The 27,356-nt window shown below is 40.4% G+C and overlaps 2 protein-coding genes across 3 annotated transcripts in view; both read right to left on the bottom strand.

The window, feature by feature from the left end:
- Positions 1-2,866, bottom strand: part of C9 (complement C9) — a 25,047-nt gene extending 22,181 nt beyond the window's left edge. The window contains exons 1-2 of the mRNA XM_040089934.1: positions 2,862-2,866; positions 292-393 (exon numbers count right to left, since the gene is read on the bottom strand). Of these exons, the coding sequence (XP_039945868.1) occupies positions 292-393; positions 2,862-2,866 (107 nt within the window). The remainder of the gene's footprint in view (positions 1-291; positions 394-2,861) is intronic.
- Positions 1,986-27,356, bottom strand: DAB2 (DAB adaptor protein 2). 2 transcript variants are annotated; one of them, XM_040089539.2, is made up of 15 exons: positions 27,117-27,356; positions 14,877-15,003; positions 13,580-13,719; positions 12,854-12,952; positions 12,414-12,545; positions 10,376-10,459; positions 10,118-10,141; positions 9,801-9,848; positions 9,554-9,616; positions 8,111-8,740; positions 7,107-7,260; positions 5,972-6,499; positions 5,442-5,533; positions 4,516-4,583; positions 1,986-3,797 (listed from the first exon to the last, which is right to left on the bottom strand). In XM_040089539.2, exons 2-14 carry the CDS (start codon positions 14,968-14,970, stop codon positions 4,521-4,523), a joined length of 2,151 nt encoding a protein of 716 aa, XP_039945473.1. In that variant the 5' UTR covers positions 14,971-15,003; positions 27,117-27,356; the 3' UTR covers positions 1,986-3,797; positions 4,516-4,520. The 2 variants fall into 2 exon arrangements, with proteins under 2 accessions (XP_039945473.1, XP_039945474.1); XM_040089540.2 differs by lacking the exon at positions 27,117-27,356 and adding an exon at positions 20,112-20,228.

Below are 27,356 nucleotides of genomic sequence, written 5' to 3'. Positions count from 1 at the left end.
AGATTGAGGTTAGGGATTTTCACACAGCACGCAACAGAAAAAAGGAACCTGAGCTTTACCTGCCTGCAAAAATATGTCTTCAAGTGCTAAGACGCACCTTTATTCTGTCGCATATATTCAAAATAAGCAAATAAGTCATTGCTATGTGGCTCCTCAAAATACAGCAAGCGGTAGTTTTCTTTTTCATAGGATATCTGGGTAAGGTACCATTAGAAATGTCCACACTGGATGTTTATGCTCTTTGTTAGAGAAACAAAACAGTGGAGACAGTTGCAGAAAAAGAACACTTACCTTCTGCTTTCCCCCAAAATTGAAGCAACCGTATCAATAGTGCATAGTATGGGTATAAGCTGCAGAATAGCATACATGATTCTTGTGTTGCAGGTGAACAGACTGGAATTGTCATGACTGAATTTGTAATTTATTTATTTGTTCCTTTCGTTATTTATTACCAAGAGAACAAACAAAAAGCAGTGTGTGCTGAAGAATGCCAGTAACTGTCCAAAACTGCCTTACTGTAAGTACTCTAAAGTCCACTTTTCAGAAAATTCCACTTTTTCCCTGAATGGGGAAATACTGTGAAGCACTTGCAAGATTAAAAAGAAACCAATTTTCTTTAACAGTACCTTTGGAATATAGGAGAAACATGATGTATTGAATTAAGAGAACCATTAACTGCCTAGTAAAAAAGCTGTTGTAACAGTGACTCATGTAAAGTACAAATAGTTTCTAAAGCAGAGCTGTTTACATGAGTAAGTTAAGTGTATAACAGCTTTGGAATCCTCATTTGGAGTACTGGAGGACTAAAGTACCAAGATTTTTTTTTTTTTTTTTTTTTAAATTCCTCCTCCAGCCAATATAAAAGAACAATAAATAATTTTTTGTGAGTTTGAATGAGACAAACTCTTTTGGCTTTCACTCTGTCACAAAAGCTCAAAGCACAAGCCAGCTGTTTAGAAGAGCATTCCTTTTTAGTAGTTTGCTGTAATCCAGATTTAAGGCATCATGTGTTGGACACAGTCAGAAGTCAGTCATAAATAGCCTACTGTTAAGAATTACATATCTGGATACAGTCTTAAAATAATGATCCAGGGTAAAGATATTCCAAATTACCATGAATTACTACCATAATTAAAAAAAAAAAAAAAAGTTTTATTTTTTTCTGTTCCCTGCTTTTTGTGGCAGGGTGAGGGAAGTGTAATGTAAGGCAGGCAAATTCCCCCCTGCTCAAGCCTTGATTAGGATTATTTAATTTTAAAAAAAATTCATCTGCTGTATCCTCAGTCCAGCTTGATAAGTCTAGTTACAATAAACTCATTTATCAGGCAAGAATGCAAGACAGATGCTTGTAGTATTGTATTCTTTAATCAAAATTGCTGTCAGCATTCACAGTTCTCAGTTCTCCTAGTTCAGAGTTCATAGACTCAGAGAGCATACCTATTCAAAGTCAGCTAGAGGACCAGCAAGCATCTTTGGCCAGTTTGTAGGAGGTTCTGCTCTAAATTAGCATCCTGATGGCCATTTCAAAATCTGAACAACCGTGATTTAAATCCTTAACTCAAATGCTGGTAAACATATTCCTTCGTATAAGCAGTCAATTGGCATAAGGCAGTCAATTGTCTTTTTAGTTTTAATACTAAAATATGTTGCCACACAGTCAAGAATACAAAAAAAAAAAGACGGGGGCGAAACCAAAGAGACAAAAAAAACCCCCCAAAACCCAAAAACAAACAAACAAACAAAAAAACCCCCACAAAACCAAACAATCCCGCAAAAAAAAACCACTCCAAACAAAACCCAAATGAAACCAACCCCCAAAATACAAACAAACAACAACCCCCAAACCAACAAAAAAGCACCACTGTGACTCTGTAAACCCCCGTAAGAGCTATAGTTCAAGCTGGATAACAAATCCCTTGGAATTGCCTGTTTTTAACCCATGAACCATCAAACAATATTAGAAATAAGCAGAATAGTCTAAAAGAGCAGCTTACTAACAGATTTATTATATTTAAACTATCTCTGTTAAAGGAGTTATATAATTTCTTTTGAACAAAAGAACATGTTTCTGAGATTTCCTAGCGTGACTTTAGATCTCTTCCTGGAATACACAAGCTGAATTATTGAAATTTCTGAATTCCATGCAATTTGAGTACTCAGCTCCCATGGTCCTGCAGAAAGAAGCAAGAATGCATCTTTAGCAGCAACAAGCTCAGGCTGAGCAGCCAAAGGGACAAAGTTCCAGTGACAGTTTTTACTAAATCAGTTGGAGATTTCATTTTTTAATATGGCACAGCATTTGTTGAACAGGTCCAATGCAAGAAGTTACAGAAAGACACTTCGCCATCAGACAGCTACAGAACCTGTTAGGAATGATTCTCAGCAGGCTTTGAACTCCAAATGTCAACTAGACCACAAGACCAATTTACAGAGGACAGAATTAACAGCCACACTGATGCTCATTTGGTATGAAGAGTTGCATCTTTTTAATGTAATTAAGTGACAGATACTACAATTTTATATAACAGTGTAACATCAATAAGTTTCTACACTTCCAGTTCAAGACAAATACTTAAATTTGTGATTTAATTTTTTTTTTTTTTTTTTTTCATTACAGAAAGTGCAAGAGAAGTTTGTATACAAGACTAACTGCATGACTGGCTGAATTGGGTACTAAGGCTGTATTCAAGTCGACTTTCTTAGCTCTCCAGTTTAGCAATATTAGCAGAAAAACTTCTGACACATCAGTCATCACCACTGGCCAAGAATGTAGCTGTTACAGACAGTTTTAACTGTTTCAAAAACCTGTTAGTAAAGAGGCTCTTGAGAAAAGGCACATTTTCCAAGAGATAGCGTACTACCTCATATTAATGGCACAGAAGTGGTGCATCTGTTCACAAGGAAACTAGGCATGGAGTGAAGTGACAACACAAACTGAGCACATCAGGGATTCTCTGAGATGTAAGCAAGAACCCTAATGGCTTCTTTCATTTGTTTGCCAAGCCACCTTAATAGAAAAGTAATCCTCATAGATTTCCCTCCCTGAAAACTGCCATATTAGCACCAAGACAATGGTTAGTGTCCACAACTACATAAAAGTTCTGCAAGAAGTTTTTCAGCTTACAGTGTAGGCCTCTAGTACTCAGGGCTTCAGCAGTGCTGTTACAGACCCCGCAGTCCCTTAATGACACATTTATGGTGGAATGACACTTTTACTTTTAGTTAAATAGGCTAATATTAGATTATTTTCCTCTACACATACACACATTTTTATGGCAAAGAGACCAAGTCATCTGTCCAGTCACCAATTAGAACCGAGTAGCATCCACTTAAATTCACAACTGGCCGCTGCTGTCATAATGTGCAACTGACCCAGTTGTTTAAGGTGTGGAGTTTTAGCTACTAATTCACTACCCTTATGTAAAGGCAACACCTCTCCCCTGGGTACATTAAGTTCCTCTATTTGGGGACAGTAAGTGCTATGTAAAGGGAAATGGTACAAGACACATTACTCGGTGCTGCCAACCTCTCTGTAGAGGAGTGCAAAGAACTAAAGTAAAGGTAACATCCACCAATTTGAATTTGGGTTTTCAGCGTGAGTCAATATCCCCATTTGCTTTGCCCTGAATTATCTTCACAGCATGTTCTTTGAGGGTCCATGCTTCAATCCACCTGGATATATTTCAAATTGCAAACATCATAAAACAACAGCAAGAATAGCAGACAGCAAAGTGAAACACGTAGAAAAATCATGTTGAGAAGAGGTCCAGTTATCCCATTTGTCCTTTTCATTACACCTAGTATGATGGAAAAGAATTCATGTTAGGATGGTAACCAGTTGTGCTTTATTGCTTAAATAGAGCCACTGAAAACAACACTAAAGCAATAAATACCAACACTTGTCTTCTATCAGAAGCTAGACTATTTCAGGGGAAGGTATGGCAAAAGATTTGCTGGATCAGTAGATCATGGTCTTCATGACATTTCAAATTACATTAGTTTCTAGCAACAAAGGCACTTGTAACAGCTTTTGATTAAAAGCAGAGTAAGAGTCTAATAGCCTTATTCCAATTTACCCAGAGTCCTAAACTGCAATTATTGAGGTGATTAAATTTCAGAAAGCTGTATGCAGGGCACTCTATGCTAACATTCACTTGCAGTTACCAGGAGGTATTAAAGTCAGCCCCTCTGAGTTCTGAAGCACATACAAAGTCATTAATTTTCCTCAAGGAAAGGAAATCTGGATCTATTGTGGGCTTGGGATTTAAATCTGTGGAAGAATAAAGTCTTTATTTCTAATAAAGTGAAGCTGGCTAGGCTTAGACAGAATGCAGCTACATACAAGTCTGACAGAGGTACTCTAGCAGAAGTTCATCCAAGCACAGTTTGCCATATTTCAGAGAGCATTAGGGTTAAGCTACTGCAATTTTTACCTATCTATCTATCTCTTTACCAAATATTTCCTCAACAAATTCCAGAGGATGAAGCAGGTTGGCTTATTAGTGGAAGACTTACCTGATCTATGCAAATGGATTGCCAAATTGGTCACCAAAAGGACCAGAAGGTGGATTCTGAGATTCCTTCTAAGGAAGGAGAGAGAGAAGCTGTTAGTGGATTTCCAGTTGTCACCAGATTTGCACTGCATAGCTCTACGAGATATTTCCTGTTCAAACACCTGGAAAGAATACTTCAGGGCTCCTGCTAAACACACATTTATTGTACTGCTTCGACATAAGAAGGGGGGCTCTAAGCTGTGTTAGCAGTTATGCTAGTCCAAGGCAAGGTACTCTTCAGAAAATCATGTTTGCTACTCAACACTCCTTTGGAGCCAGTGGAGTCATGATGAGATCTTTTACTCAGATGCTAGAAGCATTAAGTCAGCATTCTGGAACTGGTCCAGAATTTTCACTGAGGGCTTCAAGTGCTCTGTCCCAAACAGAGTGATCTAATGAAGCCACTTTCTCCCCCCCAGAGTCCTGAACATGGAACCTCCCATTTGTTCAGCTAGAGAGCTTCACAATCCACACTGCTCAGTCTGCTCTGACAAGGGTTATATATAACCAAAGTGGAGTATTTCTGCAGCTACATTATTTGATACTCTTTTGTAAAGGCTCCCAATACTACAGAACTTTGCACCTTTGGAAACTGGTTGTGGAGCCAAGCCAATCCAAATAAATTTATTAACCTGCTTGCAACAGATTCCCTCTGCTAGATTACATATTAGCCTCAAAGTTGCAAAAGGTTTTTGCTGTATGGCCTCTAAAGCCAGAATTAAACTTCTTCTCAAACATAGGCACCATGGTTATTAAGGAGAAAAAGTGGGTTTTGACTTTTTTTAATTGTGGTGATATCATTTGGAGGTTTTGGTGTTTGGGTTTTTTTTTTGTTTGTAGCTTGTTTTGTTGTGGGTTTGTTTGTTTTGTTGGGTTTTTACTACTCACCGATGAAGTACTGAAAGGGTCTGTTTTATCTTGACTTTCAAACAGGCCATCAGCTTGCAGCGCACTTTGTCGAGGAACAGGCTTTGGTGGTTCTGAAAAAGAGAAAAAATGCTATAAACACTTGACAGATTTCACAAGAACTCAGGTATAGCAACACCACAGCTCATCTAATTAGAAACACAAAAAAAATTACACGAAAGTTGCTTGGAGTGACTTTGAGCCACAATCCTGCTTGTCCCTCACTAAGCTTAAATCAGATGGAAATTCTAGCGTTGTACAGACTTCAGTTTGCCTCGTTCTAGTCAAGTCATTTACGCACTAGGTGTCAGTGTTCAGCCACTGCCGCTGATCAAGTCTTCAATTATTAGTGGCGACAGCCCTTCGACCCTCTATGTCAGTAACCATTAACTCCAAAATGTAACCAGTCATTTTGGCAGACAGCTTGCTAGCTCCCATTTCATCATGATCTGTACTATCTTTAGAAATGCCTCCTTTACTATTAAAGTAACTGCTGAAAACTCCAGAAGCACCTGAAAGGCTTTGCTGTTCTCCTCTCCTTGCTGGTACTGCAGGGGGTTTTGTCAGCTGGAAGTCTTTGAACATTTCCTTGACATCCTTCATTTCTTTATCCCCAAGTGGATCCAGAGCAATGAATGCATCACTTTCTTTCTTGGACATCTCTTTCTGAAGTGTAGTTCTGGGTGGCAGCTGAGGTGGGCTAGCTGTTGTTGACATGGAGGGCAGCGCCGAGGCTGTCTGAGCTGGTAGAGTTGGAGATGTGAACACACTGCTCTGGAAGGGATTTACAGCGCTGGCTGGCTGTGCCCAAGAACTAGATGAAACTTGTGCTGGCTGTGACCAGCAACCAGAAGACTGAGTGGATGTGGCACCAAAAGATGAAGGTTGGTTCCAGCCCTGCACTGCTTGAGTACCAAAGGCAAGTGGTTGAGTAAATCCTGGAGACTGAGCAGGCATCATAGACCCATGAAAGACTGATGCAGCCTGAGTGAAGGAAGCTGTTTGTGGGGTCCATGGTGATGAAGTTGCTGGCGAGCCACCTGGGGGGAGATTGTTGTTACACAGCACTTCAGTCATCTGAAGACCACAAGCAGGAGCTTATCAATTCCATAAAGGGTACCAGCAAAAGATTTTCATGTACTGTTTGCAAAAATCTCTTGGTTTGCACTTACAAATCAAACCATTTGGGGAAAAGGGGGTGGAAGAAAGGGTTTAATTTTTTACTTTGCTGCATTTCAGTTCTGCAAGGACAAAATTGAGCTTGTTGAAAGGGAAAGAGGAACATATTTAGTTCTAGCACAGAAGGGACAGTTGGCGCTGCCATATAATTACATCCGTTTACATGATTATAAAGACACTGTGCAGCAATGTTACCCTGACCTCACAAGTTATGCTTGGTTCACTTAAGCCCTCTGTACCTGAAGCAGGAATCTGCTGTCAAAGTTAAAGTGGTTAATTGCTTTAATCCTGATTCAGTCAAGGATGCAGAGTTTAGACCTCTATTCACAGAACTTAGTAGTTTAGGCCAAGCAGCACATGGATTAAAGGGTATAGCATTACACAAGAAGTAAAGGAAAACTAGAATCCATATTTTGGTGTTAGCAGATATCTTGGGATGGAACAAGACCTTTACTTTTGTAAACTAACCTAGACCAGCCAATGGAGATGCTGTGGTAGAACTTGTTTTGAAGAGGTCCAGTGGTCTAGTTGGCAGAGCTCCTGATTGTGTCCCTGAGCTCAAGCTAAGGCTCTCTGTAGATGGCAAAAAGAAGTCTGAGCTGAATAAGTCATCCGATGCAGTCTAGAAAGAGGAAAAAAACCAGTGAGATACCATGGCAGAACACATGCTAGCACAATCAGGGCTCCCTAGTCCTGATCTAGAAGACTTTACCATCTAAAGCAGAAGAGGGAGTTTTGATGTATCTTTTTGAGTATAAGAGTTTCAAACATCAACCCTTTTGTTCATGCCTATGGGGATATATGGTATTAAATAGGTAAAATATGTAGTAGTCACAAGTCAATAGCAGAATAGCAGGACTTAAAGTGGCTGAATTATTTGCTACAAGTGAGCTTCTCTCTGCACCTACCCCCTTTAAACATCACTGCTTAGTCTGCAGAAACCCCTGTGGTTGTGGCAAGGCCAGCAGAGTTTTGCATAATTTGAATACAAAACAAATGAAGCTGATCCAGAGCCACCCTGTGCCTAATCAGGCAGGTCATTGGAATTCTCTTTGTAGGCAAATACTGAGAAGCCGTAAGGGTTCTCATAAGCTAGTACTAGTATCTTATTGTTATGAAACCCTAGGCTGATGGGCATACTGCTATCACAAAAGGTTATACTGCTGTCATAACAGATTCTGGCATTATATCAAGTGTTAATGTGCATAGCAGCATACTTACCCAATCTTTACAGGAGAGTGGCAGCATTAAAGAAGAAAGTATAGAACTTAGTGACCATAGCTACTATGAAGCATTCATAGATTTTAGAAGGTACCATGGCTGCAGAGGGATTAGTGTGAGCAGGGCAGGCAGTAGATGTCTTGTGAAGCTAGTCAGCCAGTTATACAGTAATAAGAAACAAAAGCTTCCTTCACCCAGCTTCCCTAAGTAAAATCATGCACATCACCATAAATTACTTGAACATTGTTCACCTTGAGAGATCTCCTTCCTCTTCCTGGCTTGGTACTCTGTGGTGGTGGGCTAATTGTTATAGGCTCATGTGTCATGAATTGGATATTGCTTTCAGAATCCAGCTTTACTCCATTCTGCAGAGATGTTTCTTTGGAAGCACCTTCCACAAATAGGTTTGTTGAGACTTCAAGAAAGCCATTCCGTTCTCTCTCTCGTATCACATTGGGAATTCTTGCTGCAGGTGACCTACTCTCAAGTGGCCACAGGCATGTTAGTGCTTCTCGTTTGCCAGTTCTATTAGAAATCTGGTCAAACTGTTTATCAAAGTAGTCAATATCACCATTTGAAGCACCATCACCCACTGATGTCAAGGTACTCGGGCTTTTCTTCTGATCAGATTTTAGAGAATCAAAGGAACGTGGTGCAGATTGGGGTGGCTGTGTGAAAGGATCATCACTGAAAGGGTCTGGATTAGGTGTAGGAAAGAAGCTGAGATTGGTAGAGAAAGAACTCTCAGGCAAGAAGGGTGTCTGTGCATTTGGTTGTGGAAGAGAGGCTGTGATGCCATTCAAGAAGAGATCCTCTTTTGCAAAGGTTTGTTTGGTTTCAATTTCAGAATTAAAATCCACTAACAGAATCTCTTTAGCTTCCTATTTTTTCAGAGAGAAAAATGAAGTTAGTTATACATAGATTTTGCTGCACAGTGAAAAAGCTCAAGGAAAATTGTTTACAAAAAAAGAGATCCTAGTATCCAATACACTATACCAGTAAATACTCAAAATCATGCAGGCAAGCACTGCTGTCTCTAGCCAAATTAAACCTGCTTGGTTTCTGAAACCCAATACTGAAACATCAGTTTTCAGATCCCATAGTTAAATATCATTCTTGTTCTTCAATCTAGTGGCTGTAGAGTAAGTAAGAACTAATTACACCTAGACTTCCACTTGAGTTAAAGACCCCTGTTTGAGTTCTCATCCTTAGCTTTGACAAGTTGTGAAATCACACTGCCTTAGTAAAACTTCAAGTTGCAGTCTCAGCTTCAGAATAATGCTGAAGAGCTATTTGCCAGTGGAAAGTAATATACTAATTCTCCACCAAGCATGCAATACAATGGTAAGACTTGGTCACTGCCTGGGTTGACAACACCAACTGCATCACATTGATGGTGGCTTACAGAGCCAGATTTAAAATGATAGGATTTTTGGGGTCATACTGAGCTATGATGAGGTTTATGCACACTTTTGTGCAATTAGGCCAAATTTTGAGCTAGAGCTACTGGAATGACACTAGTAGAATTAAGTACTAGAATGATATCTGGTGATTAAGTGGATACTTCTATAGCCCTAGCCCACTAGTCCAGTGATGATTGCTAGGCAGGTATTTTAGTAAAACCAGTATTTATTACTAGGACTAAATCTGCTTTCAAAGGAAAACCCAAGGGAAGTAAGCTGGACTCTACTTACTGTGGGACTGCTCATATCAGGAGGTGTTGACATATCCCCAAACAAGTCCATCTGGTCAACTCCCTGGAAGCCAGAAATATTGAAAGAATTGGTATCAGAGCTCTCACAAGAAAAAGAATCAAGCATCATGCAGATTTACTGTAAAATCTGCAGTAAACACTATAAATACTGTGTTTCCTACACAATATGGAGACAGTTAGTTATGAACTCTTTGATGGCATCATCAAAGTTTTAAAATTTAACCTACCAGTCTCATTTTGTCAGCTTGATCAGCAGGCAGTTCTTCACCACCATTCTGTAATAGATGGATTACAGTGTCAGAAATAATTGGAATTTCAAAACTTGCCTTAAGCAAGGCAAATGCTTTAAAAAGCAAATGATGGAGAAAGGAAGCATGAGAGAGATCACTACTCAGTATTAGTTCCACAGGCCCCCTTCACTTCCATTTCAATGTAATGGGGCATCTGACATTGCCTTCATAATACAGGCAGTATAAAGAAAGTCAAAGTTAGATGTGGTACAGCAGCATACCTAATCAAGAGACACTGAGCAGGAGAGACCTACCTCAGTCTGACTTGATTCTTCACTCTAAAGAAAACAGAAGACTTTTAGTTCCCAAACATAATGTAGAATATCAAAAGCTTCTCACTTTGGAGGAGCTTATCAGACCTAGGCAGTCAGACAGCTAGCACAACTGCCAACCAATAGCTTCCAGAGTTTCTGGATTTAGGCAGAGCTTAGTATCAAGTCTTAAAAGAGCTCAAAACTCAGCCAAAATTGAAGCTTTATGCTGAGTCATGCAGTTTCTGTAATTTTACTCACCTTTTTCTTTCCTTCTTCTTCTTTCTTCTTCATATTATAAATTAGTTGGAAGAGGTCCTTAAGATCAGAAACCAGAGGCTCAGCCTGAAAAATAATTTAGGCCATGTACTATTTTTACCTGGACTTCTACTGCAGAAATCTGTGCAACAAACTAAACTTCCCTAAAGAGTACAAGACTTAGATTGAGATAACAGGAAAAGCAAGAGTTTAAAGACCTTTTTAGTCTTAATACAAGATTCTGCTTATGCTGAATCCAAGGGGAAGGCACACAGCAAGTGTAGAACTGTTGTCAACTCTACAAAAGTGGCTGTGCATGAATTTGTGCTGACCTGCTATGTTTTTTGCTAAAAAGCTGGTAGCAGTACTTCTTAAGTGCATGTCAAGTCCTAGAAGTGCAAAATTTATCCAAGCCTTCTGGCAATGTCCTGAGTGGCGGAACATTTTTCATTTGTCTGTTTGCTACCAACTCTAGCACTGAACATGGAGAAAGCTTCTCTATATAATTTTTATTTTAAACAGTATACAAATGACAAATGAGCAAGGCAGGCATAATAAAATTATCATCACCCCAAATGTGTAAAGCATAGACCAGCTTTAAATGGGATATGTGACATGATGACATTTAGTGTGAATAGAAAGGCTCAGCATGCCCTGCACATCCATTAACAGGAATGTTGTTGTTGAGCTGGTGAGTTTAGCTACACTGCTTTGGAACACATGTGCCAGCACCTTGTCAATGTCTAGAGTAGGACACGTGCCCATCTTCAGCCATCACCATTGGCACAAGCACAGAATCCTTTTAACAGGTCTTGCTGTTTAACACCATCCTCTCCCAAGGGGTTTAGAACGTGCAGCTGCAGGGAGAGCTACTTCAAGAATTATCAACTTCAACAAGGAGTAAAGCAGCAGCAGACTAGAGCTGCAGAAGTCCTTACTTCTGAGCTAGATAAGTTTATGACAAAAACATCCAGCAACAAATCAAGAGCTGCCCTAAGGCCTGGCTGAGCTTAGAGGCGAGCAAGCAGCACCCCATGGTGAAATGAAGTAATAGACTCCAGAGTATGTACAAAGGGCTTTTGTGCTTAATCTACAATTCCACTGAAATCAATACAATTATTGGACAGAATGCTGACAAACTAATAAAACAGACTTAGAAGAAGGCCTTATGGCTGTTACTGAAGCAGTAACGTGCTCTAACAAGGAGCTCCTCAGCCCCATCTGTAGTGGGTCCAAAGCTGCCAATAGGTTCTTGGGGAGGGCAGGCAGGCATGGGTAAAAAACTTCTAGCTTTGAAGCCTGGGCTTATCAAGTAATTATAGTGACGACTATAAAATCATTATAAATACAAGCTGGTAAATAAAAAATACTTAACCTTGTTTATGAAGCTGCTTAATTCCTAGTGTTATTTTTAAATGGCTTTTTCCGGTATTGCTTACATACAGATTCCCCTCAGAGAGACTAACCTTCCGCAGACGATTTCTGCATGTGAGGAACTTAGCACAGAAGGATCAGAATCCCTCCCAACAGGTTAGGCTTACGAGGTCCTGGGAGGACCAGACCTGTCTTTTACAGGCCCCAGAATCATTGTTACAATTGAATAAATGATTTCTCTGCTGCACGAGGCAAAACATCACATGAACTAGACTAATGTAGTTCTATATTCCTGTTAATTCAGAGTGAAGTTCTGGCTATTTTATTTAAGAATTAGTATTTTCACAGTGGGAAGCCTGTGCTAATGGCTCTATTCATCTCATTAATGACTTTCATGGTACATAGACAAGTTAAGCATTGTTAATCATAGCAACCAAGACTACTTGAGTGCTTTTTTTTCTGGACTACAAAGAATCTGTACAAGACAGAAGCCAGTGGTGACACAGTCAATTTCTATTTTTCTTTCAGTAAAATCTATCCATGCATGCTGGTATTCCCCAAGGCAATTTTGTAGGATTATGAACAAAACGCTAGATCCTTATCACATGTTAAAAGTTTACACAACAACATTATCCATATCACGTGAAAGAAAGTGTCTGATTCATACCTGTTGGGCTGTTTTTATGGCAAAAAATTGGTGCTGGCCCTCTCCTCCACAAATGTAGCCAAAGGCACGATTGTCTGTTACATCCCGAGCAATGAAGGAGATTTTGTTTACTGGATGCTCATGCTCTATGACCTGGAATTGGGAAAAAAGACCTATTGGTTTAAATTTCTGGAAATATAATAGTTGCTATTCTCTGTAGTTAGAATGATTGAGACTGTTAAAAGTCTTCAGTTGAAACCTCAGCTTTATCAGCCTTTGGCTAACCACAATAAGATATAGCTGTCTGACAGGAGTCTTCAGCATTACAAACTTTTCACAAGCAAATTTTTATATGTGGAAGTGGGCTATAGTTCCCAAATAGGAATTTAATTCATATTGGTCTAACTTCCAGGTACCTCAGTAGCTTTAAGAATCACATTAAGAAAATAAGTTTATCTTACCCCAGTTTTTTCATCTATTATCTTGATACCAGAGAGAGAGATGTTTACCCAGATCTTCTGTTTGTGTTGACCCTGGGAACGGGCTGCTGCTGCCATTCCCTAAAGAGAATGAATGCCAAAGAATTGATGAGACTTCTCTTGGATTTAGCTGTAACTTGTTTTTCATAACGTGTTACTGCTTAGGCTTAAAGCGATACCACAGATCTAGACTGTTTCCTCTGTAAATGTTTTAGAGCTTTAAAACAGATTTTAGTCCACAAAACTGCTGCTACTGCAGCCTCTCTACCTGCTTTTCCAGTCTGATTGAAGGAATGTGCATGTCCCATACTACAGAAGTAATGGTCTTCATTGCTGCAGAGGTTGTTTTTTTAATTTGTTTGTATCTCTCAGTGTCACCATTGATACAGGATACAATCTTGTGCTTTGAGGTCAGCATAAAATTGCACAACAATCCCCCCCTTCTCCTCAAAAACCAAGCTCATCATTTGTGATGAAATTCATACTGCCAGCATTCATACTGGAAGACTACATACCCAGAGGAATGTTCCCAGACTTTCAGCGAAATGTCCTTTGAGCCAGAGGTTACAGTTTAGGAAGAAACATCCATCTAGAATGTGCTATTAGTAACTACGTTACCATTAAGCTGTGTTTGAAGTTTTACCAAAGTGACTGTTTGATCTGTTTTTTGAAGGCTATTGTTCCTTATGTGACAGATCAAGCCCTTACCTTCAGCTTCATCATTGAATCCTGACTCATTTTGTCTCCTCTTGCCTCGGGAACATCATCTATGCCAATTAGTTTAGCCTTGTATTTTACACCATCACCTTTGAATCTAGCCAAGAGGGATTCATCTGTTTTTTCTGGCCCTGGAGACAGAGAAAATGTTTGATGGGTTTGCTTGTTTGTTGAGGTTATTATTACATTTGGATGAGTTGGGTTTTTTTGTTTGTTTGTTTGGGTGATAGAAATGGCTATGTGGAGATTTGTGACCTTCAAAAAAATGCATACCATATATGAATATGCAAAGTACATGTTAAAACTGTTTCTTGAGTACAGCTGACTAACAGTTGCTGTGCACTGCAAGATTCCTTTAAGATCACAGTACATGTGCAGAATGTTGCTTCAGTTCAGAGTGGAGCCCAGTCTTTAATGTCTGGGGGCTTCAGAGCAATTATTCACCCCATAAAAGACTAAAATGTGGATAAGCAACAGTGAAGTGCTAAGGAAAAGGTGCTAAGAAAAAACACCGTGCAGAAATGGTAATTCTCATGACCATACAGGGTGTTCAGTAAAGTCTTTAGCTGTTATCCCCATATTCTGAGGTAGGCAGATCTCTTCTTGCTGTGCAAAAGTAATCTCCCAGTTCCCATACTAGAACCTGATATCAGCACCATCATTTCTACAATGAGTCCTGGTACTCCTGTCCTTGTAAGCATTTGGGATGTTAACTAATTTGTTATTTCTGCTGTTCTTGCTAGTAGGAGCTGCTTGCGTTTCGTCTTTACACGCTCAACATAGCTGAAGCATGTACCTAGGTATGTATTTTTATATGAGGTAATTATATTTACATGATCTAATTTATCAAAAAATCTATTATCTGATATACAATAATTCTCATGGAATGAATTTTCTAGTTTCCCTCAACTAGAATTTGTATCTAGCACAAATCTCCTTTCTGGAGGGTGGGGAGGAGTCAGGCCAAAGTTCAGACTAGCAGCTACCATGATGGTTCAGGGTCTGGTCACCTCCCCAGGAGGCTCTCACTTATTTGTCAGGCTCAGCAAACAATGTACTTAACAGTGGAACAGACAGCTTTAAAACTTAAGGCTAGGAAAAAAGCTTTCAAAAACAAAAGCCTTCCTTCTGGTTAAGTTTATTATATTGGCATATTTACTCACTCTTCTGGTCAGCTAGAAAACTCAGCGTTATTTCAGCAGTAGTGGGAGGGTGATCTTAGTTTAGGCAAATGCAAAAGATTAAGGACTTGGAATAGAGAAGGATTCAAGTGGTAAGCATTTCTTACCTTTCTTTTTTTCTTTCTTTGAAGGCTGTGTCTTTGGTGGAGCCTGTTGTTCCGGCTGGCTGTTGGTAGCAGCAGTTTCAGCTTCAGTAGACATTATGGGATTGTGGCCAGTTATGTTCACTGTAGCCTTAAAAATCCAAATAACAGTTAGAAGAAAAACATAATATTTTACCTTGAAGAAGAAATATTCCTATTAGAGCTGTTATTCCATCTGAGTTCCACTGAGCACTGATGCCTGACAAAGCCTGAAAGTGTAAGTAGTGAAAATATGGCAAGTCTGACTCAAAGTCAGATCACACAGAGCATGAAGTTACAGCCAGGAGGTGATGAACCCTCTCCTCAGTAATACCTAAGCAGTAGGGCACACTGATCTACATCAACGGACCGTACTTGCACCAACATGTTTTAATCTGTCAATCTTTAGCTTTCTTTGCCTTTTAAGGCTATTTATACAACCTCAAGTATTTTGGTGTATTCTCATTCAGCACTGCCAGCTGTATCTCTAAAGCAGCATAGGAAAGAAAGCAAGAAACATTTGCTAGGATCTGTTCCAAACACCCATGAGGATGACACCAAAACACCCAAAAGATGCCAGTAGATATTATTAATGTTTCTATAACCAGCAAAACTCAGAAGTTTTGTCACCCAACAGGTAAAACCAAATAATTTCCTCAGGCTGCAGACAGACTGTTCCAGTTAAAATGCAACAGAACTTCAAGCTAAACTGCCCACACATTTGTCTTAACAGTAATCAAGTAACTTTCAGGTTTTCAAAAACCCTGTAAAGTGACAAAAAAGAAATCTATGGAATTTTAGGACTTACCTTTGTACCATGTGACCCTTTTGCCTCTGAGACACAAATTTTAAAAATAATTTACAGTCAAGATCTTTTGCTCCAACATGGTTGAAGCATTCACTCTTACCAAACAGAGGTACTCAGGGCAGCTTTATAGAGTTACGAAGATCTAAAGCAAGGCAGAAAGACCTGGATATCCACAAAACCTGGATATGCTACAAAAACCACTCTATCAATCTTCTGTCTCTGGCATATTGCAGTGGCTGCAGTTAGTGCCTCGATTTTAGGATAACAAATGAAGTCAAGAAATTGTTTAGGTGAATAAATAATTGCACTTCCCTCCAATTCCCCCTACATCCAGGCAAGGTGTTACAGATCAAGTCGCCCCTTTTATACAGCATTTGAGACACAATTTGTACATAGATACAAGTGCTGAAGCATTGCATAGCCCCTTGCATTAGAAGTTTGTTATTCTCAATAGCCAATTCCTTATTTGCCTTAGTAATAGCTGATGCTTTACCCATTACTTGAAATGTACTTTCAGGGTTTTGCTCTCACTCCTGTCTTCCCTTCCTCCTCCAATTTACTGCTAAGTCAATAACCAGACTGATTCAACTTGGTTGCCACTAACTGAGTAATGGATATAAATTCTTAACTGACTCTTAACCCAGGAAGAATACAAATTCCTAGACCTTAAAGAGAGAATTTCACCCTGAAAGCCTCAATTTCCACTTAACAGGAGGAAGACCTTTAGGGAACGAGCTAATCTAAGCAAAATTAGACCTAGCTTCTTACCAGATGGTTTGTGAATTGCATTTAGCATTGGTCAAGTAAATCAACAGAGATAAGGGTCCTCAAATGGGAAAGATGAGTCAGCTATACCTGTTCACCTCTGTAAGCAACCTATCTGGCCACAGTAAGGGAATATTTGATGCAAGGGAACAAAGGTGTTGCTGTGAAAGTTTCAAGTGGTTCTGAGTAGAAATAGATGTCAGAGGAAGAGTTTGTTTAGCAAGCCATGGTTATTTAAGAAATGTTATCACTGAAAGAGTGGCTTGTATGCCCATTCTGACAAAGGGTCAAGGGGAAAACTATTAAGCCTACAGGGATTTTGCAGAATACTTGCTGCAGTGCTAAAACAGATTATGCCTATTGAAATCCACATTTTAATCAGATAAAATGAAGTCAACTGAATTCTTCTTTCAGAGTAGCTAAGCTAGTTTGCCAAATAGTATAGTTTGGGTGGAGATAGCTTTCAGACATAAGCATGAGAAAATCCTCCCTAGATTTATCCTTTTTTACCTTTAGAAATAATGAAGGAAAGAGAGTTAAGGTTGGATCATTAGTTAAACACTTACTCCTATATGGAAGATTACTGTTGAGAGAATGGAAGGAAAAGGCCCAGAAGAGAGACGTTAAGAGTTGCTCTCAAGAAGTTGAGTTCAAGTTTAAGAATTTCTGCCTAGCTTCTTTCTGGAAAGAAGAAATAACCTTAAGGCACTGAATCCTGCCTGTCAGTAATCCTTCTTCCTCCAATCAGTAGAGCTACACCCAGCTGTGGTGTTACACAACTTATATCACACATTAAAGTAAAATTGAGACAATAAAAAAGAAATAACTTAGCAAAGAGCAAATATGTACAAGCAAGACCTCATGTAAAAAAAAAAAAAAAAAAACAACAAAAAAACCAAACAAAAAGCCCACAAACAAACAACAAAAACCAAAACAACAACAACAACAACAAAAACCAAAACAAAACAAAAATCTAAAAAGACAGCCACAGTGGAGGAAGATGAGCAGCCACACAAGTTTGGCTGAACCTTTGCAAATACCCTGTCTTGCTATGGAAAAGCTAATTTTTAGTGTTAGCAACACAATTTTAGGTTAGTGATGAACTTCTAGCTACTTTACAGGTCCTACTCTCATATCTGATATCTGGCAAAACTCGTGTTCCCTGGTGATATTTCACAGTACATTATGGTTATTTATCATACCTTTGGAGACCTTGGTGTCTTTGAAAAATCACCTCAGAAACAACAGAATTAGTGAAAATTAATAATGCAATTATTAATTATAATAAAGGCAACCTAAATATATGTTCATATTTTAAATAACTACTTGATGCCCAAGTTAAGCCACATGTCTAGAAATAAACTGTCTCCAGCTTCACCTATAAATTTCACTGGGGTGGGGGGAAACATAGCTTGAGCTAGCAGTAGTCTATTCTGCTCACTATAAAAGAGCCTCAACCACAAGTAAATATGGATTCTAGTCTTCACACTCAAGCTAAAGCTCAGCAAGGTCCTCATCACAGTTAAGTTTGTGTTATCTTAACAGAAAGTGCTGGTGTGCTTAACATGCAAGTAACTAAAATAAAGCTAAAATCTTCCATTTGTTTCTTGGGGGCTTCCTTTTACAGTACTCAGCCTCTCAGAATTTCCTTACTCCAGCTGCAGGTGGAAGGCAGTAAGACTAGAATTGTTCTCTTATACTTTAATTTTGGTGTCATCTCAAAAGAGTCATCCAGCAAGCATGGCAAGGTTAGAGATCCATGTGCTTTTATGCAAGGGTGAAAGGACAGTCGAACCTTCAGATATATTGGCATAATAAAGATTCAGATCATTCCCGCAGCAACTAAGTCCGCGCTTAGTTTAAAGCGGTTTGAATCTTGTCCTTGTAGATGAATCCATTGATTGGTGTTACCACACCTTAATTACTCACTAATATGTTGTATGGCCCATCTTCATTACCGTGCTAAATGCACTGTTTCAAAAATCCAGACTACAGATTTACAGATGCTGCTACCTTGGGACAGGTGCACAAAACTCTGCCTGTATCACCACATACATATCACACACTTTTTTCTCACCCTTTTCAATTTACTCCAGACAGGGCTTGTAAAGAGACCACTAGCAGTATCTTCCTCCTTTCCTTCAGGGACTATCCTGTGAAGAGCAGACACATACTGATGACTCCTCAGACGAACACCAGGTCAGGCCCACAACACACAGTCCTTGGTGTGTGACTTGCTACCTAGTGTCTCAAGCTAGACTACTCTCCATGCAAGACTTCATACTTCATTTCTACACAGTTACCTTAGGACAGTCAGTGTTACAGCTTCTGGCATACTGTGCTTGCGGTGTCTTCTCTGACATCCTCTCTGCAGGGAGGGCTGTCGGTAGTGACAAGTCATCCCATAAATACCTGTTTCTTAGCAAGACTTGGAAGAACATGCCAAACAATGTCATTGAGCAACATTTAGTTTCCCTTAGAGATGCTTTTACAGATATCTTTTATTTTAGAATGGGGTGGCAATATGATAGATGCCCTTAATAATTATGTTTTTTGTCCTGTGCACAAGTGAATTGAGAATCTTCATAATGGCTGTAGTTTGTCATAGAATTAAGGACTGAACAGAATCCTCACCAACAGACAGGTTTTCCCTCCCTCAGCAGGCAAAGATAAATGTCTTAAATTTGATGAGACATTATCTGAGAAGAGCTTAGGGACACCCAAAAAAGTCAGAGGCAGATAAGCTAAACATCTGTTCAGCAGCCTAATACTTTGTCCTCTTCACAGCCTGCCCTCCTTCTTTGTCCCTACAAGTACATGATTCAGCTCAAAGAGCTATTGCATGTAAATATTAACCTTGATTTAGAATCTGCAAGGCCAGGAGAGGACAAGAGAAGCTTTTACTGCCAAGTGAAATATAGCCTGTTAGGATGGAATAGTAACAGGAAGCACAGCAATAGTTCAACTGCTGAGCATGCTTCTGGGGCAGGTTGTTTTCTCCCCCACTGTTCTTGAAGGGTTAGTCAGGTTCTTCTGGTTAGAAGGCTATGTTATTGAATTCAAGACTTTAGTTTTCAAGCTACGAAAATAGACTAAAGGCTAACAAGGCCAAGCAAGAGTCAAAGTTGTAAAGCCAGATAGTCTGTTATCAGTAAATTATCTTGACTGGCAGCCTTCTGCTCCCATCAGGAGTATAATAGTGCATTTGTGTGAGCCCCTGTAGGGCTGACTGACATCTACATCTAACAACTCCCCATCTGATTACCAGATTTTCTGCTTAGTTCCTGCTTCAAAGGTAGTAGCCTTGAGAAGCTCTGGGCATGCATTAATAAACTAATAACATAAAAGTGCTAATCAGACTTTTGCTTTTTAAACAGGATCACTCATGCTGAGGAGTCAAATAAAATGTGATGTTTTCTTTCACTGCTAGAACACCCATTGCTCTGGTATCTGACAGTGTCTAAAGAGTTCAAGTTGAATAAACCTTCTGTAACATGACACAAGAGATTACAGTGATTTAGATGGAACATTCCAGATGCTTGTTCTGATGCAAGCATTAACGATAGTCTGTTATCTCTGTTAAAACAATCAAACTCTACTGTTATGAACCAGCATATTCAGCAACTAATATCCATGAAAATTCTTACCTACGAGTAGGTTGTACCTGATGTATTCACACTTATACATGACAAGTACCTGCTTGAAGGCAGGTGGTAGAAAAACGTTCACAGACAGCCTGGGAACTATTCACCTCCAGTTCTAGCCATGTCTGGAATGCAAGAGCAGTATTACTTGTCAGAAAGATGACTGAACACATACTTTTATGCTGCAGAGTATGACCAAAGGTCCGTGGTTGATCTTGTAAGAGAGACAGCTGAAAAGGATATTTAACTACATGCCTAGCAAGTGCAGCTAACTGTCATTCCCACAGTTGAGTAAGGCCTAGATTAGCAATGCACCCACCACTCAGTTCAAAAATCCTGTTGCACTGTCCTGCTTAGGCTGTAGATTGGTAGAAATGTGCTTTGTGTTCAAGAGGTCATGTGATTTATATTGTGACTTTAGTTAAACCAGGCACTTACCTGTTGGACCAAGTATTTCTAAAATAACAGGATTTTACTTCAGGGAACTTATGTGCAACTTGCTTTTCAAGCCCTGTTTGATGTTTTTGTCTTCGTACCCAAGAGGTACATTGATACTTTGATACTTGAGGCTTGATCTCTAGTTGAGATACTAGAGGCAGACTTATGCTAAGGACTTCCTCTGTCAACATGAATTCCGGTTTGGAATAAACTGCAACAGTACTTAAATATTGCAGGATGTGGAACACAGTCCAGCTATCTCCATCATATACAACCAATAATGAGAAACAGGGAAGGGTGAACTTTCATCTACTTAGTAGGATAGAAGTACAGCATTAGATACATCAGGGAATACCTCCCTCCCATGTGGTTCTTCCTTCCCTAGTACCAACTACCAAGGAGATACAGATCTTAGTGCACTAATCAGCCGTGTCAGCTACAGATGTTGGCATGTACCATTGCTGGTGCAGGACCATGCCTGTGAAACCACACGGACACCTCACTGTTCAGTCAACTTGCCAGCTGCTGTTTCATCAGTTGAACAGAACAGTCTGTTCTCATCACATCAGTCTTCTCTGAACCTTTTTGTTTTTAGCAAGAACACAGAAATTCAAACCTAGTTCCCGAAAATATTTCGTACACACTTGAATCATGGCCAAGAGAGTATCACTAAGTTAGCAGCTGGGACTGAACGGGTCACACAGTTCAAGTGGTATAATTTTGGTACTTTTTTATCATTCTACTATGCTTTTAAGCACATGACTTCTGATAAGATTATTAGTTACTTGCCAACCCAACTACAGCAGTTTCTTCCACTTTTCATGGAAATAAATATATCTTTTGCAGGAAGATTAAACCAGTGGGCTCAAGAGAAGTAATAACCAGTTTAAACAAGCTGTACCTGATGAACATGTGGAATAATATCAATTAATGAGTAAAAAGCATTTAATAAGCCAGTGCTGTCTGGTTCCCTGGAGACTTGATCACAAGATGAAGGAAGCTAGCACTGTCATAGTGTTTGTTAGAGCTATTTTTTTTCAGCCAGGAGCTTCAGTATTCAAAGGTAGTGCCCAGATATATAGCTAGTCCACTTCACCTTATGAGTTGTTCCAGGAATAAGACAGCATGTCGTAACAAGGCTCGATATCAGCCTTTCCAATCTCTATTCATTAGCTATGGTAACCTATTAATTAATTCCTTGAATTAAAAAATCCCTTCACTTTTAGTACTAGCAACATTGACATCTGAACTCCAAACTCTTCCCTTAGAAAGAAATTGAAAGGTCATTCCGAGATACCTTTCCTGATAGAGAGCTATTACTTTGGAAACAGAGAATTATTAGATTATATTCTAATTATAGTATAAATTATCTGCAAGAATTTTCTTCCTGTCAACCTTCAAGAAAGATGATGGCATGTTTTGCAACCTGCTAAGGGAGCACTCCTCTATCTCTATACAACTCTCCAGTTTCCAGTTCTGAAGCTTCGCAGATTAGTGGCACCTTAGCCAGAGCTCAGCTGCCTGCTGTAGTTATTGCTAAGGAAAGCATCACCTGCCCATGGGATGAGTAATCTCAAACAATGTGGACGCAGTGCCTACAGCTCAACCTTTTTTCAATATTCCTTGTTGAGACTCCCTGGATATACCAAGCAACATGGAAGCAAAGCAGTTGTTCTTCAAGGCATCTAGTGTTTACTCAGATGCAACTGAGTTTGAACTGAACAACAAATCAAACACTTCATTTCCAATTGTACTCCTAAAGCCCTCCTGCCTAGAAGGCCTGGTTCTGATCTCCTTGCTTGTTAGTATAGTGAGGGACTCTTGCCAATAACTATGCTTTTCACCCCTCCTTCTCAGAGCAGGAACTTGACACATATTGAATCTGTTATCATAGGTTATGTCAGCTGCGTACTGTTAACTGTCTGCTGCTGGCACAGTTATCCTTCTTTGCAGTTTAGATATATGCAAGCTGTACTGAGAGAGATTGCATATGTTCTTCACAGTTTACTCTTATTTGTGCTCTCTACCAGTTCACAAATTTATCTGTATGAGAAATAGGATTTTCCTGTATTATTCCTGCATTCACACAGCCTAAAGCGATGTAATCCTGGCCATGTTATTGAGCACGGCAGTTTGCTTACCCATCCTGGTTATCCCAAGAGCAGCCAAAAGCCTATCATTAAACATCCATTTCAGCAGTAATCGAAGAGCACTCCACCTACCCCCAGATACTGTGCCTCTCAATACACAAATTGTTGTAGCAGTTACTGCCAGAGGACTCACTCCATCTTGCCTCTTGTAAGAGATGCAAATTATGTTCATTATGTATTCTGAGAAGACTGATGAAAATTTTGCTTGCAGATCCTACTTGTTGTAGGCTCTTCTACAGCAGTTCCAGTCTTGCTAGGTATTATGAAGCATACCATTTAGTACAAGGGTTACAAAATTAGTAATTACCAAGGCCCCCAGCTCTCCCTTGTATACGCAGCAAGAAAAGCAATGAACAACTACACAAGACTCAAATCTAAAAAGGTGTTACAGAAAGATCTATACCAGAAGTTAGAAAGGATTAACCAGGAATTTTAGAGTTCCACTACAGCTCTTACAGTAGATGTCCTACTGAACAGCTAATAGAGTTCCATAGGTGACTACAGTAAGTTTCTACAGCAAGTTTCCCTACCAGTAATTATAACTGCAGATATTAGAGGAAGTTTACACTACTATTTGTAAACCCAGACGATAAAGCAATCTTGACCAGGGTCTCTCTAATGTCCCATCTCTATGATAGTCTTGACACCATATTATAGGGCTGCCCCGGATTCCTCAAATGCATAAAAGGAGAAGCGGCAAATCTAGAGTTTACCTTACATTAACCAGGGATTGTTTGCAGATAGATCAGTGTTTCAAGCTACTAGAAAACTAGTCCTTACTCATACAGTGACCTTTGTCCCTTGCCTCAAAGCAGAAATGACTGTATTCTGATGGCACAGAAGAGATCTGTAAGGTAGAAAAACAGGTTGTAACATTAAAACTACATCCTTAGTGCCCCTAACTCCTTTTGCCCCCTCCTAAGAGGAAAGTTTCATGCAAAGGCATTTTAGTCATGGGGCTAAAGTTATTAGGTGTATGACACATCAGCATTAGGATTTGAACAGACTTTGCTAGAGGCAAAACTTCCTAGCTGACATTGTCATGAAGCCTCCTGACTGTCAAGGTGAAGGTCTATTATCATGTCTCTTAGACCTACTTTTTCTGCTGAAGAGATAATCCTCCTCCTATTGCTTAAGGATGCAACATGAACTGACAGAACAGCAGGAAAATCAGTTCCAAGGCCAATAATCTGCCCTTAACTGGCCCAGTAATGTCTGAGCTTTTAGATTTAAGGGGACATGCACCAGCTATAAAGCTATATGAAAAACTTTTAAAACTAACTTAAAAATCCCACAGATTATTGGGGGTAAAGATCTACATGGCATTTCAGCTGAGACCCTTCATCTTCAAGCATTCCAGAGCACATGCACAGCATAGTCTTTCAGATGAGGGGAGACTAGAAGGGTCTATGTCTCCATCAGCCAGGGCTGATAAGACCTGGATGGGAGAATATGCTTTTTTCAGCATTCAGCTGCCCAGCTTGTATAAACAACAAGGTAATCCTGTTGAAAGGGTACTTCTTGTTTATTGACTTGGCCTGACACTGTGCTTCATCCAGTTTCTTTATAACCCTGAGACCCCTGAACTCAGGCACAGTCTCAGAATCGGGTTTCTAATGCCACTTTTGCTTTTCAGTTATAATCCTTAGACACCTTATTATATTTGATCTCTTTAATGCAACCCCAAGTTGTACTACTGAGGAGTCCATGATGAGTTAGTGAGTAGTGGCTTGTGCCTGCTTGTGTTTTCACAGCAGAAGCTCATTAAGACCTCTTGGCAATCAGTGGTATCATCTTGATTCTACCAACAGTCCATTAGTCTACATGCAAGGCCTAAAGTTTTTCTCCAAAATCCTTGCAGATTACAAGTTACCGTCACATTGCTTCATAATTCATTTTGACAGAATCTGGCCAGTAAGAAGGATTTGTATCCATACTGTTTCCAGATCAAGCTGCCTTTCTCTAGATGTGGAATTTATTGCTTTGTACTGGCAAATTCATACTTCTGTTGTGGTCTCATATTGCTATCCTTGCTGAATAAATTCCACAAGCATTCCCAGTGTTAAGCCATCTGATCACAAAATTTCCTAAACATGTTAAGGTGTAACGAAGAGAGTATGAATAGAAGAGAAAAATCAGCAGGTTTGGCAACAATACCAAACAACTACAGTATATTGGTGCACTTTTACATCATATCTGAAGCTATGGCTTTTCTACTTTGATTTTTGAGTGTCCACACTGGATTCACCCTTCCTTGATATTAAGTGCATTTATTTGCTTTCCACAGAGAAAAAACCAAACAAACAAACAAACTACCCTTTCCATAATTACAATTACCTAGAGTAATTAGTGCTTAGAGTGTCTCTTTTAATATCTGCTTGAGAAATAGATGTCTTGAGCAAGAGGTATATCCACAGCAGCTACTGGTCTGCAGTGTGCAGGTAATTTAACAAGTAATTCTCTTCTCATTGGAAGAAGGGATTGTGTAGAGATGCTTAGCAGCATTTCAGACAGCATATGATAGATTAAACAGTCACCTTGACCTTCACAAAAATAAACTGATGCCAGCTATATAAAGCCTGAAGGCCTCAGCATTCCCTCCATTTTACACTGAATTTTCCTACGCACCAAATCATGATTGCTAGTTAAGCCTCTGTTCCGATGGCTCACCTGACATTCATTTAGCGCTCTCATCCTCCTTACCTTTGCTGACATTTGGTTGTCCTCCTTCCAATGCAAACCTACTATCAATAAAAATTTCTGCTTCAGACTTGACCACATCCTTACACCATCCAGGGAATTTTGAAAAGCTGATTATACCTCAAGAAGCATTGTGCTGGGTGCAACTGCAGTGATCCTTTGAATCGATGTCATGGGTGACTCCCTCAGATAATGCTCAGCTAGAAAGACTTTCTTTGGATTACAGTTCATGTCTCCAGCCTCACCTACCTCCAGGAAGGTCCTAGTGGAAGCTGACACAAAGATCTGCTAGCATTAGAATTTCCTGGCAGGTCACTATCAGACACGATGACATCCTTTCAATTTAACATTGCCTGTCAAGTCCTCACAACAAACAAGAACACACACCTTCATAATTAATTTTCTCTAATTGAATCTGCATCTTTAATTTTGTCTGTTTACAGAGATGTTGCTATCCCAGAGCACACCTATGGCCGTTCTTTAGCATACAGAGTACAAATCTAAGCCTTCATGCTCTTGGATTTAGTTAATTTTGGGCAGCCTTGCTTATGGAAGTTGCAGAAGACTTCTGAAGAAAGAAGTGTACCCTTTGAAGGCAAACTAGCTTAATTAGGAGAAGACTTAAAAATTCCTGACTCTCAAAATAATAAAATCACCAGCCTTACCAGTGAATTTGTAGTACACATTTGAGTAACCAGTCTCAATATTTTTGAGGAGTAAAAGCTCTTTACGGAGAAGTCCAGCTGAGGAAATCTGTCTATGTTAGCAACACCTGCGTTCATTGTATGGCTCACTGCATTGGCACCCTCCCAGCATTAAGCATCACCATATAATGGACATCCTCACCTGAGAGGTCACGTCAAGGCAGAAAACTAATTCCAGATAACAGTCAACATCTACGGCTATCCTAGTTTACCCCAGACTAAAGTAGCATGCAGATATTCATTGTCAGACAGAGGAGTGCTCCATCAAAACCAGCAAGGAACACTCCACCCAAAACCAGAACAAAACCTCTACTTCTGCTTTGCAGCATCCTAACCTGTGTTCTCATTATCTTTGCCATTAGAGAAATATTTTCATATTAATTATTTATTATAACTAATTAGTTACAGGAAATAGGAAATTTAGTGCTTATATAGTCAATCTATTTGACGATGTTAACCCCATCCTCTCCACATACAAAACCGAAAACGCGCGTTTATACCGCTTTGCTCTCACGCTTCCCCCGGCCGCCCGCCTCGCCGGAGCAGGATGCGGGCGGCTCCTTACCCCAGCTCAGCCGGGACACGTTCCCCGCAGCTCGGCTCGGACCCCCGCGGGACGGGGCCACCCCGGCGCCGCCGCCTCCCTGCGCAGCGCGGCCCGCTCGGCGCCTCTGCGCCGCGGCTGCGGGAGCGGCGCGGAGCCCCGGCCGCACGCAGCCCGGCACAGCGCGGAGCCCGGCACAGCGCGGAGCCCGGCACAGCGCGGAGCCCCGGCACAGCGCGGAGCCCCGGCACAGCGCGGAGCCCCGGCACAGCGCGGAGCCCCGGCACAGCGCGGAGCCCCGGCACAGCGCGGAGCCCCGGCACAGCGCGCACCGCTCAGCGGCACCCCGCCGCGGGCACCGACTGTCGCGTCGGCGCAGAAAAGGCTCTTTCCCCCGGTGACAGCTCCTTCAGCCCCGCATCACCCCCTGCCCGGCTGTGCGAGAGCGAGCCCAGCTCGCAAAGCGCCTTACAGGCTAGATCCGTGCCGCTCCGTGCATGATCCGATGAGCGCAGCCGGTAGCCTGGCTGGGACCGGGGCCCCGGTTAAATATTCGGTCGCACTCTCGCCTTCGGATTAGTTAGCCACTCACAGCGAGCGATATGGTTTTAATCAGATGCTGGCAGCTGAGGACTACCCAGGAATGCGCGGTGATGTTTTTGCTGCTCGGTCTTGGCTACTCCCCCTCAACGTGTCGGTGCTCACAAGTTTA

Source organism: Hirundo rustica, chromosome Z (genome assembly GCF_015227805.2).
Source record: "Hirundo rustica isolate bHirRus1 chromosome Z, bHirRus1.pri.v3, whole genome shotgun sequence".
Classification (NCBI taxonomy): domain Eukaryota; kingdom Metazoa; phylum Chordata; class Aves; order Passeriformes; family Hirundinidae; genus Hirundo; species Hirundo rustica.
This window is presented reverse-complemented; position numbering and strand designations above follow the sequence as displayed.

Coding starts and splice junctions, on each gene's coding strand:
- DAB2 (XM_040089539.2), bottom strand. CDS start 14,970: ATGTCTACTGAAGCTGAAACTGCTGCTACCAACAGCCAGCCGGAACAA. Junction 13,720..14,876: donor AAAGAAAGAAAAAAAGAAAG/GTAAGAAATGCT, acceptor CTCTGTCTCCAG/GGCCAGAAAAAACAGATGAA. Junction 6,500..7,106: donor ATCTCCATTGGCTGGTCTAG/GTTAGTTTACAA, acceptor ATCTCCCCCCAG/GTGGCTCGCCAGCAACTTCA.